The sequence below is a fragment of the Pectinophora gossypiella genome, chromosome 1 (genome assembly GCF_024362695.1).
Source record: "Pectinophora gossypiella chromosome 1, ilPecGoss1.1, whole genome shotgun sequence".
NCBI classification, from domain to species: domain Eukaryota; kingdom Metazoa; phylum Arthropoda; class Insecta; order Lepidoptera; family Gelechiidae; genus Pectinophora; species Pectinophora gossypiella.
The window spans coordinates 1,349,560-1,365,113 of record NC_065404.1 but is presented as its reverse complement, the minus strand read 5'-3'; the positions used below and the strand labels follow the sequence as shown (position 1 = coordinate 1,365,113).

The 15,554-nt window shown below is 39.0% G+C and overlaps 1 protein-coding gene across 1 annotated transcript in view; it reads right to left on the bottom strand.

Annotated features, from left to right (window-relative positions):
- The window catches only part of LOC126368684 (nephrin), a 760,982-nt gene that overhangs the window by 126,850 nt on the left and 618,578 nt on the right, over positions 1-15,554 (bottom strand). The window contains exon 14 of the mRNA XM_050012828.1: positions 13,136-13,290. Coding sequence (XP_049868785.1) covers positions 13,136-13,290 — 155 coding nt within the window. The remainder of the gene's footprint in view (positions 1-13,135; positions 13,291-15,554) is intronic.

Below are 15,554 nucleotides of genomic sequence, written 5' to 3'. Positions count from 1 at the left end.
AGTACGACGCTGAAGACGAATACTTCACAAAACCGTTAATTTAGATATTCACAATAGGTAATGATTCTGGAATCTGACAGAGGGCAGCAGTAACTGTCAGTAGGTACTTTCAGTTGCGGAGGACAGGAGTCCTAGTACGGCTTAGGACGGAAATAGACTACTCTGGACGCCATCCCACTCGCGTCAGACAAGAGTACTGCAGGACGGAAGGCAAGATGGAACCGCTGCCCTATTTTTCTCTAAAAAAAAGTAGCATGGAGAATGCTTCACCGACAAGAGCGTGGCTCTGAATAATTCTGCATAAAATAAAATTTCTTAAGTATCAGGTTTAAACCTATTGGTGTCTTTAGGTATCTCAAATAATATAATTTAAATTACTAGTGCTCTGCCATTTAGGTCTAGAATCCCCCACAGACTCTAGGTCCGGTACCGGCGCCAATTAGTGCCATTACCACTCTCAACAAATCTTATTTACTATCTTGCTACAAAGACGAGAGATGCCGTTATTGTATTATCTTTAAATTGTATAAGACTCGGCAAGCAGTGTCTGTTGAATGTGAAATAATTTTGTAGATAAAGTCAAGATCCACGTAAAACCACCAGTAGTAAGCTGATAACGGTACACGGGATCGTTCTTAAAGACGTGACGTAGGAGATCCTGCAGCTAAACGTGACAGCTACAGAGGCACTGTTACCAGCAGCTGTCTATATGTTGTGGCCAATGATGATGATGATAGTATGTAAAGTTTGCCTCTCTACTCTAACTTCTTGGCTCGAAAAATGGTGAGCGCTGCTGTCACTCGGTAGAAAATTTAAGACAACAGGCCTGACGGTGCCCAGAGGATTAAGAAGAAACAATCGACGCTAGTGGGCCAATAGTCATAAGCGCGGGAAAAGAGAGAGCATCGACCACGCCGGCGGTATTGAGGTCCAGAAGTGTTTGTTGTTGCAAAAACATGACACCGATAGCTTAGGTACCAAGATTGGAAAATTACCTACCTATCTATCTATTTACCCTTAGAAAGCACAAGACCGAATTGAAAGTTATGGAAACGATGGAAAATCTCTAGCAAAAACCTGTCTTCTAATATGCAATGCAGTGAGAGAAATTAGAAGAACTTCTAATTAAGTAATAAATGTTACTACAGCACTAGTGAATACCATAATGATACTTATGTTACTATTTGAAAAGCTTCCTTCTCTCTTTTAAACTTCTATTTTGTTGTGCCCAAAAGGGTCTATGATGTGAAACTCATAATGTAACTTACAAACTTGTGCAACATCATATTATGCATATAAAGAATATGAATATTGAGAAATAATCATTTTTGTAACAGTTTTTTGTAACAGCCTCCGTGGTCTAGTGGTTAGAGCGTTAGGCTCACGATCTGGAGGTCCGGGTTCGATTCCCGATGGGGACATTGTCGAAATCACTTTGCGAGACTGTCCTTTGTTTGGTAAGGACTTTTCAGGCTTGAATCACCTGATTGTCCGAAAAAGTAAGATGATTCCGTGCTTCGAAGGTCACGTTAAGCCGTTGGTCCCGGCTATTAGCCGTAAAAACACCTCAACCAACCCGCAGTGGAGCAGCGTGGTGGAGTATGCTCCATAACCCCTCCGGTTGATTGAGGGGAGGCCTGTGCCCAGCAGTGGGACGTATATAGGCAGTTTATGTTATGTAATCATTTTTGAACAACACATAAGCTTAAAAAAATTAAGGTGATAAAATTCTTCTTCCATCGTGTGGGTTGTGAAGTGGATTACCAATCTCAACAACCCTGGTGTCAGAGTCACTATTGATCCGCCAAGTAATTATTACTTACTTACGTTAGTTAGTAGTAACCGGAACAAACGGCTTAACGCGCCTTCCGAAGCACGGATCATCTTATTTGATAAAAATATGTTTTAACCAAGTGAAGAAATGAATGAAATAGGTAAAATCTAGGTTAGGTGTTACCTCTCTGTCCGTGTCTGTGGCGTCCGAAAATAATAATTGTTTGTTTCTTTGAAATAGATTTGTTTTTTTTTTTATATTTTGGGTAATAAGTATTAAACAGGTGCCAACTGTATCTTTTCTGATAGCGTCGGTTTACAGCGACATCTATCGGTCTTTCGGATTATTCCGTCACATTTTTAATACTTTTGTCAACAGTGACATTTAGAAGATGTTGAAGAAGTGAAGGTATAAAGATGCGCTAGATGGCGCTCTCCGTGCGATCTCCTTGCTGCGACAACGTCGCGTCTAACAGTTAACAAGTCGTATTCATAATAGTCTAACGGGCAACCGTGGTCCAGTGGTTGAGCGTTATGCTCACGATCCGGAGGTCCCGGGATCGAATCCCGGTGGGGACTTTGTGATCCCTAGTTTGGTTAGGACATTACAGGCTGATCACCTGATTGTCCAAAAAGTAAAAAGATCCGGAAGGCACGATAAGCCGTTGGTCCCGGTTATTACTTACTAATGTAAGTACGTAATCGTTACATGAGTCATGTCAGGGGCCTATGGCGGCTCAGTAATAACCCTGACACCAAGGTTGATGGGGTAAGAAGAAGAATAATAATAGTCTAGTCACTCTATCGACGAGATTCTTAGGTCTTTGTTGTCGCGGCCTGGTGCAAATTAGTGCCATCTCCGCTCCCAATAAACCTGATTATGAAGCTCCCGCCAGCAGGCGTCTCGCTACTCTAACGGGTAATCAATTAAATTTCCTCCACAACATTTATATTTACAAAACAGCCTGAGGAAAATTTATGAACGGGATTACCTTGTGAAAACGCGCTTTGAACGGATTTGTATAGAAATACGAGTACATTTATAATATTCATATGAACATAATTATTACTCTCTAAGTCTGTCACGAAGGGAGAAACTGTTTCTTTATTTTTAGCTTCAATAACCAAGGCTTTTAGTAAAATAACGTGACGAGCTGATTCTGAGTAAGATTTTCTCACGATATTTTCGTCAAAACATTATACTGAAGTCTAAAATTCAACAGGGTAAATAAATAAATTCAAATTGTTGCGAGAACTCGTTACCAGAAATTGGAATTAATGAATTGTCCCATGATAATTAAGTGCGTTGAATAAAATTATTCTGATAACAAACTGCTTTATTCAAAACTGCGACTTTTCTAACTAAATATCAATTTGTATACAGGGTGTTAGTGACATTGTTACCAATACTAAGGAGAATAATTCAGACCATGATACTGAGTTTATATGAAGTGGAATTTTCTGTCGTATTTTTTTTTAATTATTTTCAATTCTATACTTTTGCGATCGTAAATTCCACTTGATATTAACTCAGTATAATGAGCTGAATCTGCCCCCTCAGTATTCGTTACGATGTCACTTACACACCGTACAAGTACATACAATCAGGTATGGGTGTTACTGACACCGTAACGAATACTGAGGGGGATGGTTCAGACTATGATTGAGTTGATATCAAGTGGAATTTCTTGTTAGAAAATATATGGTTTTTTTTTGTTTTTTTTTTTATATTATTATTTTCCGTTCCATAGTTTTGCGATGGAAAATTCCACTTGATATCAATCATGGCCTGAATCGCCCTCAAAGTTTTCATTACGATGTCACTAACACCCTGTATTTTAATGTTGTAAATGTATTTGTGTGTCGCAGTTTTTACCTAATAGCTTTTTTATTACTTTTTTTTTGGAGGAGCTCGGTGGCGCAGCGGTAAACGCGCTCGGTCTGCGATTGTTGAAGTTAAGCAACTTTCGCAAAGGCCGGTCATAGGATGGGTGACCACAAACAAAAAAGCTTTAATCTCGAGCTCCTCCGTGCTTCGGAAGGCGCGTTAAGCCGTTGGTCCCGGCTGCATTAGCAGTCGTTAATAACCATCAATCCGTACTGGGCCCGCGTGATGGTTTAAGGCCCGATCTCCCTATCCATCCATAGGGAAGGCCCGTGCCCCAGCAGTGGGGACGTTATTGGGCTGATGATGATGATGATTACTTTTTTTTAAGGTCAGTTTACCATTTTGGAACCTACGTCATTTAGCAAGGTGTTCCTCTTGAAATGTAATGATTTAAAAGAGAAAATATATTCGCAACCCGCATGCAATATCAACAAAGTGATTAAACAAAACACGCGCGGGAAACCGCGTATATACATGAACAGAGATGAATTACCTACACATCACGCACTCTTACAAGCAGAACAACTTCATATTTAGCATTTTGAATAATTATTCCTTGGTATTAAGCGGATTTAATTAAGACTACTTGCAGTGGCGGATTTACCAGTAGGCTGAGTAGGCTGAAGCCTAGGGCGGCAGATTTTAGGGGGCGGCAAATTTGGGCCAAATTTTTTTTTGGCTTACTGAACATTCTTACGTCTGTACGGGCTTCAACCGAACATATTTTGCTAACTTTGCGCCGTGTTTTTGGTAGCGCTTTGCACTCGACTATAATTAGTATCGAATTTCAGACGTCAGTAGGGGCGGCAAAATTTGAATAGCCTACTGGCGGCAAATTTGTAAATCCGCCACTGACTACTTGGCTGTATAGATACATTACTGTAACACAGTTTCATTTGAACGGCAACTAAAGTACTCAGCATAAACAAACAGATAAAAGATTTAATGTAAGAATTTAATATGTTATTATAATGTCTTATAAAGTAACGAAACATTGTGATTATACTCAAAAATTAACCAACGACTATATCCCAATTGGGGTGACCAGAGAGGTGCATCCATCGCAAGAAGAAATAAGGTGGTGAACCGTATCGCCGTCTATACTGGTCGAGGCAAATGTGTCATTGAAAGCCTCACTTGAGATAAATTAATAACTCATTCGTGCAAGTCCGGTACCAGGTATGTTCGAACTGGCGCTCCCCATGTGAGAAGCTAGACTATAAACTATAAATACTTAGTCTGGTAAATCGAATAATGTTTCTATATTTAAATGAACAGCCATTGAACTCGTTAGCTCAGCCCACTCAGTGACTGACCCGTAGTAGCCCAGTTGGTAGAACGCTTGCCTCTACTTTGAGGTCGCTGGTTCGAATCATGATTGTTTTCGATTTCATGTTTGGATCTCAAATGATTATCACGTGCTCTGCGGTGAAGGAAAATATCGTGAAATGCATTTTCGGAGGTTTGCCCTAACCTGTATTGGGCTCGTTTTCCCTTCGCGGGTTGGAAGGTTAGACAGGCAGTCCCTTCTGTAAAAAGCCGGACCTGTCAAATCTTCAGGTTAAGTAAGCAGGCCTTATGAAAGACGGGATAATCCTAGGGAGATGATATGACCTCGTTAGCTCACCACGAGTAAGTCATCCCACGTGAAAACGGCAGGTCACACGAGGCAATACTAGACTATTCTATAGAAATCTCCTCAAACGGCCTCCGCGGTCCAGTGGTTGGGCGTTGGGCTCACGATCCGGAGGTCCCGGGTTCGACTCCCGGTGGGGACATATCACAAACAAAATTACTTTGTGGTCCCTAGTTTGGTTAGGACATTACTGGGTGATCACCAGATTGTCCGAAAGTAAGATGATCCGTGCTTCGGAAGGCACGTTAAGTTTTTGGTCCCGATTACTACTTACTGATGTAAGTAAGTAGTCGTTACATGAGCCATGTCAGGGGTCTTTGGCGGCTCAATAGTAACCCTGACACCAGGGTTGATGAGGCTGGTACTCCACCTCACAACCCACACGATAGAAGATATAGAAATCTGTGTTTGATTTTATCCTTTTGACAACCCAAGGGAATAAGCCAGGAGACAGATTTAGGATAAACAAATTAAAGATAAAGAGATCCAAATAAACACTTTAGAAAGAAAGAAAGAAAGAAACGTAAATTATAAAGAGACACCACAGTAACAAATATACCTAAAACAAAACACGGAATAACACATAACTTACAATCAAAACACGCAAGAATGGCCACCGTGGTCCAGTGATTTGAGCTTATTAAGTGTCCAAATATCTTGCCTCTTCTGTCCTCAATAACTCTCAATATATACTTTCCCTTACTCTTACTAGCACTTCCTCATTAGTAACTCTTCCAGTCCTACTTATTCTTTCTCTCCACCTCCAACAACTCATTTCAAAGACCTCGAGGCTCTCTCTGTCTTTCTGAGTCAGCGTCCACGTTTCACATCCGTAGAGGACTCCATACGAAAGATTTGATGCATCGTTTTCTGATTGCTTTGGCTATCTTAGCCTTGAATATGCACCCCTTGTTATGGAAGGCTTGTTTTGTCATCTTTATTTAGTACTTAATCAGAATTTTATAATTTATCTTGAACCTAGTGTACGACACAATTGATGAATATAGAATTTAATCGAAATTAACTGTTTGATTTGATTAGAAAACATGTATTCGGAAGTGCCATTTTATTACGAGTACTCGTATATACAATCAAAACTCATTGTAATTCCAAAAGGAAAGGTCTCAATAGTATGTAGCGTTTCCTTGTTTATTTTCTATTCATCTTTTGGCCTGGTCTCACCAACACAAACAAACAACAATAAGTTTTGAAGGGAATTGAAAGTAAACAGCAAGAGGCGTCGTTCAATCACACTCCGGTTCCAGTGTTCCTTTATGCCGTTGTTTATACAGCCAGGGTTTGGGAACTCTTTGAACTAGGACTCGTACTTTAAATACTCGACGTATCTAGATTTTCCGAGACTTCTAGAATATACTAGGTTAGTTATAAGTTCGGTTTTCAAGAATCACTCTTATTCATTGTATTATAAGTTTCTTTTGAAAGTGATATTAATATTTGTATCTCACGCATTTGTATGATATCATCAAACGCCTTATAATTTTTTAGCAGATGATGTATACCGTGTCTAGGAGGCTTTTTCATACATGATTATAGTATAATAAGCCAATGAGCGGCAAGGTCTACCGCACGCTCTGCACATTTACAGAGATGTAGTCAATGGCAGGTGAGGTCTACCACACGCTCTGCAAATGTAGTCAGTGGCAGGTGGTCCCACGCCACTTTCGTGCAATCGAGCCCTTATTTCAGAAATCAGAATCATTTATTCAACGTAATTATCATGGCTAAACTTGTTGAGTCAATGTAACATTTTTGTTATGGCTAAGGAGAAGAAATGACAAGAAACTGCAACAGCAACACATCTTATAAATCAATGAGGGTACATTACAAGTTATTTACTAGAGGAACACATTTGATACCAGACATTTTTATAGTTAGGGTAATCATTAATCTTATATTTTTACACAAAATAAGCTTCACATGAGGTTTAAATTTTTTTGGGACAAATTCAAAATACTGACTGTTATTTTATTGTAAAAACGTTTACATAACCCCAAAAAAGATGAATTTTATTACTTATACCCGTCATTTTCTTTTCCACGGAAAAGGGTAGACGATTGACAATTTATTGTTAATTTTAAAATGAATGAATAACCCGGGCGAATAAAGTAGGCATCCTGCTGATAATCAAGTTGACATGTGCTGTCAACTTAATTCTGTCGGGTTATTGGCCAATATAAAGCTTTGGGAGGGGTTTTTAAATTTATGCCTAAAACGACGTGTGGTCCATAACTTTTATGCCTGTTGATTGTTTGTCTCTTTTCTTTTCAGCAGGTAAGAAAATGACAGGTATAATTTAAAATAAAATTAGATGGTGAGTTCTAGAATCAGCACCACAGTTTAAATATAAGCTTTTTTTGTAAATGTCTTTGAGACAAGAGAGAATTAATACTTTTCCTTTTTAGTTACTAAGTACAGAAAGAAATACCTAGGAGAGATAAAGTCAGAAATCTAATTGAGAAGAATTCAAAACCAAGCTGATCCTAGCATATCAGATGAAGGCGTCAAAGAATCCATTTCGTTTGAGCCCTTAGCAACATTACCAGGGAAAGGTTCGGCCCTTCGAGGCGAGAAATTAGGGGCACCGGACAGCCTTCTTAGATTGCACACGCATTAGTTTTTGCGCTTGATTTCATCTGGGTGGATGTCACGTCATTTTTTGTTGGTCCTCCAATTTAACGAGGACCCCCGGAATGGATCCTGTTCCAAATTTCATGTAGGTAGTTGACGTTATACTTAGGTAGCTAGCTATGGTTTAAAAATAAGTTTTTTTTATGTCTTTGTTGTGTTTTCATACGTGTTTTCGTAAGATTTTTTTGCTTACTTCGAATATTACCACCAACCCGCAGCGGAGTAGCGTGGTGGAGTATGGTCCATACCCCCTCCGGTTGATTGAGGGGAGGTCTGTGCCCAGTAGGACGCATATAGGCTGTTTATGTTATATATTTCCACGTCATAGATAATTCTTGAAACCGAGCTAATTCACCAAAAAAGATATATTTTTTATCTTCAAAAATTGATAAATTGTTACTCGATTGCGTTATTCAAGAATAAAACCTTCACTTATAATTTAGTCATGAGAAATACCTACAATTTACCCTTTGGTCAATTTCTACGATGCCATAGCCTCGTAAGGCCCGGATTTCCAGACACAATAGTTAAACAATGGGATTTGGATTTTAAAAGGACTTTGGGCCTTACGACCATAAAGGAGCAGTATAAATCATTTATTTAGTTTCTTTTTGCCTACACCACTCAAGAAGGTTCAAGCCCAAAAGGGTTTATTAATCACAATACCATAGCCGCAGCCCGGACACTTCATACAAAACACCTCGTTTTACACAGACACTACACATTGACGTTATCGTACGCATCTGTGTGTGTGATGTCGTAGGTGGCGCGATGTCCGTACTTCACTCAATACTCAAGTCTCACAGAATACCAGCGTCGCGGCTCACGCCGCGGCATAAGCTGAGTGAGGACCTTTTATACGGGACACCATCCACTACACATGGGTAAGCCGACATGACGTCACACTTTAATTTAGGTATAAGTTTCTGTGTTCGTTTTCCATGTTTCTATATAGAAAATATTTCGTGTGTGCGTTGACTTCTGATGTGATGTCATTATAATGTATATATATGTAATCCGTGTCTGTGGTGTCCTAAATAAGAAATGTTTCTTTCTTTCTTTCTAGTTTATTAATACTACCCTAAGATCGAGGCAAGTGGCAGGGGAAGGGGGAGGGGGTAAACAGCTCAGTTGCTGGTGGGGAGCGGAGTTCTATACGTAATATTATTCCTTATTCTATGCCTCAGGCTGCCTCTTACTCTATATGTCATTCAAAGAAGACAACTCGATCGATACAGAATAGGCCCGCGTCTGTGGCCTCAAGATAATCCTATTTTAATTAAACGTGGCTTGGATTTACCGTCGAGATTAATCAAGGGTTCCTGAATACTCCACCAACCACCCTCGAGTTAAATTACATTACAATGGCATCTACATAGCGACTCCAAAGGAATTGGTTGGATTCTTCAGCGGGAATTAGCTGCAGGTGAAAACTGTATGTGATTTTTATTCCTCTTATGTTTGAGGAAGATTTCACTTCTACGAGTTCTAGGTAAATGGTAGCTCCAGAGCAATTTAATGTACCCACTTTAGGACTCTGTCGCACTAACATATTTGACATTTAGTGATGCTTTACAGTTCAATTTGTCAAAAAAGTTAATGTGACATGGTACCAAAGTGTATACATATTAATGCTCGTGACCATACTCGCACTAATAGCTAAGAAATTCAGCATCTTATCTCGAAATTCTCAATGTCAAGTGTGACGATTAACACAAACAATACCACAGAATAGAAGATAGAAGAGCCAAGTGAGCGCGAAACGCGCGCCATACAAGTATGAGCAAATATTTCATATTTCAACTTTGCACTCGACTCGTCCGCAAACATTACAACACACGGAGCTACGCGATAGCATATTAAAAGGTCGTCTTATGCATTAACCTACAAGACAAAAAAATATAATATCGAATATCATGCAAGGAGATCCTCCCTTATGATAGAAAAGCTAAACCTTACCTTACCTTACCTTAGTATGATCGGCTATTTATCAAAAAAATACTTTTGTATGCAGTATCTTACGAAAAGTAATGATAAAATTGCAGCCTGTCACATAAAATATACATTGCTGGTAAAGTGGCAATAGAAGTTGAGAAGCAGTAGATCTATTGTATTTATCTGATAGCAGGAAAAATAGTAAAAGAGGGTGGGGTTGAACCGGCGACAGCGGTTCTCATACAAAGTGCGCGTTAGGGCCTCTCCATCAACTTTCTTCTATTCCGTGAAAAAATCATTGACAGACTTTTGAGGTACTTATTTATAGATCAAAAATGTAACGGTTTGTATGAATCTGGCATGTTAAAAGTAAAAACAATCTACGAAATTACAGTATCTAAGAAAAGGTTTCCTTTTGAAGGAAAAGAATCCGTATTTTCTCTCCATTATATTTGAAAAGTAAAATTGTTACCTACCTAGGTAAAATAATAATTTTCCAAGAAGAAAATTAAAAAAAAGGATATTATTTCCAAGATTCATTGCATGACCAGGATAAAGATAAAAACAGGAAATAAAACTCAAAGGCTTACCAGGACTACAGAAAATAGACATCTGAAATTCGCAAACAGACTGTAATTTTACTAAGTAGGTACCCTAGACATTACAGGCTGATGACCTGATTGTCCGAAAGTAAGATGGTCCGTGCTTCGGAAGGCATGTTAAGCCGTTGGTCCCGCTTACTACTTACTGATGCAAGTTAGTAGTCGTTACATGAGCCATGACAGGGGCCTTTGGCGCCTCAATAGTAACCCTTACACCAGGGTTGATGAGGTTGGTACTCCACTTCACAACCCACACGTTAGAAGAAAACCTGAATTAAAACTAGCTTGTCTATTGTTACCAAAAATGACATCAAAGTGTGATTTTTCACGGCTCTTTACTTTCACTATAAGGCGACGAAAAGAAATTTCGTCTGAATATCCGCTTGAGAGAATTATCGTGAGACGACGAGCACCAGTTGTGAGGTTTATCTTAACGGCGTCAAGAGCGGCGAGTGACGCGAACAAATCCTTCATTGCCTCAGCGACCGGAGTAAAGTGCGGAAATCATGACGCGCCTCACTCAGTCCGGGCAAGGGGCTGGGATTCAAATTCAAATTCAAAAATATCTTTATTCAGTGGGTAACATAGTTACACTTTGAATCGTCAATTTTTACATAACGAACGTCTCATCCGCCTAAAACTACTGCAGCTTCTCACAACCTGTATAGCCGGGGAAAAGAAGCTGCAAGAAAAACCTCGGCACAGGGCCCTAGACGTTCTTTAAAAAAATAAAAAATAAACATAAAATAAGGTATACAATTGAGTAAATAAGCTGCCTAATATCAGTTCTCAGACAGTTAATCCCATGCATTCATATCTTCTAAATAATCACTAACTTTATAATAACCTTTATTGTAAAGTTTTTGTTTAACTACTGTCTTAAAACAGTTGAAAGGCAAATTCTGAGCGACGTCACCCATCATTCTTTATAATAAAACTTGACCAACATACGACGTAAGAAATAAGTCTGTTCGAGTAAAACATAATATTGTCATAAATATGTTTACTGCGAATAATCGTAAACTTACTCCCGTAAATACAGGGTGTCAGTGCCATCGTAACGAATAATGAGGGGGATGATTCAGACCATGATTCCGAGTTGATAACAAGTGGATTTTCCTGTCGAAAAATTCATTAAAATTTTAGTGTATTTTTATTATTTTTAGTTCCATACTTTTGCGACGGAAAATTTTACTTGATATCAATTTTCTACTTGATATCCATTCAGTATCATGAGTCTGAATCATCCCTCAAAGTTTTCGTTACGATGTCACTTACACCCCGAATGAGGCAAATTTTGACATGGATGTCTGAAGATGAAACAATTCTCTTGCGTCTAGTCATATCAACTTCATAACGGATTACGAGGTGGTTTTTATATTAAGCACAGACATGGTGGGAGAGAAAAGTCTTAGTATAAATATGAAACAAAATTTCAATTGATACTATAATTGTCTTGTAAGTTATGCTTCCTCCAAGCTTGACACCACGCGGCCAGAGCATCCCAGGATCACATCTTCCAAGCGTTTTACCCGTAACTTTCCTCGTTACTTATATTTTTCTCGACGTGGTTAATGTTTTCCCTAGCCGGCTAATAATTCGCTCCGGATAAAGAGCCCACTTAGAGAGCCCTACCCTATCCCGTGGGATGACTTCCCTTTGCCCCTCAAATTGAGTTTCGCTGAGTGATTTAGAACAAAAACTAGTTATGGACACGTGTTGTTTCAGTATGTGACGCCGTGATTGCGTTTGTTGTAAGTTGTAATAACAGTTGAAATTTGTTATGATGACAATTGCCTAACGAATAAATGAGCGCAAATAAATGAGTGCGTGGATTTTTGATTTTTTTTACATCATTTCCGTAGCGCAATGTTTTTTTAACGTTAAACCGACTGCTTATCGCTTCGAGGTACCATAGTGTCGATCGCAACGTCGAATTGATCGCATCCTTGATTATCGAATTTGTTTCCGAATTAATATTTGGACCATAAATGATTATCACGTGCTCAGCAGTGAAATAAAACATCGTAAGGACCCACATTTCCGAGAAATGCATTTTCGGAGGTATGTAACCTAACCTGAATTGGGCCGGTTTTCCCTTCGCGGGTTGGCAGTCGTTACTGTAAAAACGGACCTGTCAAATCTTCAGGTTACGAAAGCGGACCTTGTGTAAAACGGGATAATGCTAGAGAGATCATGATTGTCAATCGCATCGCGTAGTTTATGCAGTAACAAAACAATATCCAAAATTCTTGAATTCATTTCTAAAGAAAGTGGCATCATCAAAGTAAAACCTTTCGTAATAAAACCAAACATATTTCTTCTTGTTGCAGTCATGGCTATTCAAATGTGGATTGTATTTTAAGACACATACAATTTAAAGAAAAACCTGTGGCAGCAGAATAACGGTAGGGAGATGAGAAGTAAAACACATAACCACGGATTCTTACCGCGTTTAAAGCAGGGATATGAGACTCCCGATATTACGTAAACAAGTAACATGGCAAATGCTGCACCGACAAGAGCGTGGCTCTTAAATTGATAATGTGATGATGATATTATGTGAACCCGTTATTATGTGTTTTAATTATGATAATAACCACGTAAACTTAAAACAATATGTAGATGAGAAGTTGTTGGATATAAGCTTACCTGTTCGCTTCTCGGGGTCTCTGAAGAGGATGTCAGCTAGCCGGGCGGCGGGCGAGCGCCCCTTACTGTTCACAGCCACAGCCACTAGCCGGAACCGCACGTCCCACTCCAGCCCTCGCACCGTCCACGACGGCTCCTCCGATGACAGGTTCATCCTGGAGAAAGATGGTCCATTTATACACCGTGCTAGTGACATCGTAACGAATTTTGAGTTGTATCAAGTGAAATTTTCCGTCGTAAAAGTATGGAACTCAAACTGATAACACTAAAATTTTCAGGATATTCTAATGTAAGTTTACGCGGTTACTATCATAATTAAAACACGTAATAACGGGTTTTTACCGGGAAACAGGGTAGACAGATATGTTTGCTCGTAGAAAATTATGGATCTACCTACTCCACTCCAATCTCATCAGTCATCCCGTGATCATGGCACTTGCAACAGTGTCCAAATATCGGGAGTCTCGTATTCCTACTTTAAACGCGGTAAAAACCCGTTGTTATGTGTTTTTACTTCTCATCTCCCTACCGTTATTCCGCTGCCACAGGTTTTTCTTTAAATTGTATGTGAGATCCCGGTAAGATCCCGTTATTATGTGTTTTAATTATTTTAATGTAACTTCTTAAACCTAAATAAAGATTGTATCTATCTATTTGCCTAAACGTTCCCGTATGTACTTGTACAAGGTATACAGGGTGTTAGTGACATCGTAACGAAAAAAAAAATGGAACGCCTATTTTATTGTACTAAAAACGATGGTGGGTGTTTTTCTTGTCGCAAATGTTTAATTAAGATTTTCAATTTTTACTGTGCCGCAATGTAAGTCGAACAACGCGCCACACAGACGCTAAACTTACGCGCGGCTACGTTACGTGTGCGAGATACGATGTTGATATCTAGGTAGGAGTTTTCATTCTCTTGTATTTAGATGCTTAGTAGTGGTTCAACGTTTAAAAATGTTGTTTGTTGAAGTAGAACACCTACTGCCACGATTTTTCACGCACGGTACCTACCTACCAGTTATTAAAACGTTCCTAACTTATTAACAATAAAAACCCTACTCTTGCCTTACCTTAATTGTTATTCCTTCGGATGAAGTACCTAGGTAGGTACCCTAGAACATGTCACGTCACGTAGGTATGCAACATCGCGTTTCCTCCGCGGTAGGTAGGTATCACACGCACTCACAAACACAACACCTTGCTCTTTAATAAACATCAACAATCGTCCATACTTTTGCGCAGTAAATGGTCTATGATCTATCATCATAGTCGACACTACTCATTTACAGAATGAAACAAACACTCACAAACACGAAAAAAATATCCTCGAAAAACATCACGCGATTCGGGTCAAGCTTAGTATTCGACTGAGCGGAACGGAAGCGCGCGGCGGCGGCGTTAGCGCAAAGCATCAAAGGCGCCGACTAAGGGCGCCGACGACGTGTGCGTCAAGCTAGCGGCCTCAAAAAAAAAATGGGCACGAAAAAATAATTTGACCATACCAAAAAATAGTACTCTTGTTGAAAAAAATAGTACCTGTTGTAAAAAAATTTGTACCATCACGGTTCTGGATTTATAGCCATGTTTTATTGCACTTGCTAGCTTGACGGTGAGCGAAATTTGGCGAGAGTTAACGACAAGGTCTTTCGCTTTGATTTAAACGCCAAAAAATAGTACCGAAATAGTACTCACCCCCTGCAAAATACCGAAAGTAGTACTTCAACGGTTCCAAAGTTATAAAGGCAGTTCTTTGATCCCGCTAGCTTGACGTTTTGAAAATACCTATTATCTGGGGAACGCTTGCATACTTCAGTTTGTAACTAATGTCAATAAACTCGTATGAAATAGTACTCCCTACCATCATAATTTGGAACTGATTCTCTTTGTAGAAATATGTCAAAAAGTCATTATAACCTATGTCATACATTTATCAAGACAAGTACAGTCGCGAACAAAATTATTACACATGCTCAAGAATGTTGTCAGATTTTAGTATTTTTCCCCATTTTTGGGTAAAAATTGGTGAAGTGCCAGGGTTGTCAGATGAAAGTAATATCATTGTTGAAACTCTTTGAGTTATTCTACAAATACTGCAAATTGTTTATTAACAAACACTTCGATCCGTAACAAATTCAACATGAAGGTATGAATTATAAAATAAAACAGCAGATTAAAAAATGTATTATGATGTATTAAAATCACAGATTGTTTTCGATAAGAACTAGACCCATGCAGCCTTTTCTATTAAAATTAGTACATACGGGTGTATGCAATAGGAATTTTTTGTAATAGCAGCACTCTGAAGTGCACAGAAATGGTAGGGTAGACCTCTAAAATGGCAATACTTACGAATAAATTGTGAGGTTATGTAATTGTCTACGTGACTGTATCAACAACAAATGTATGGCATAGGTTA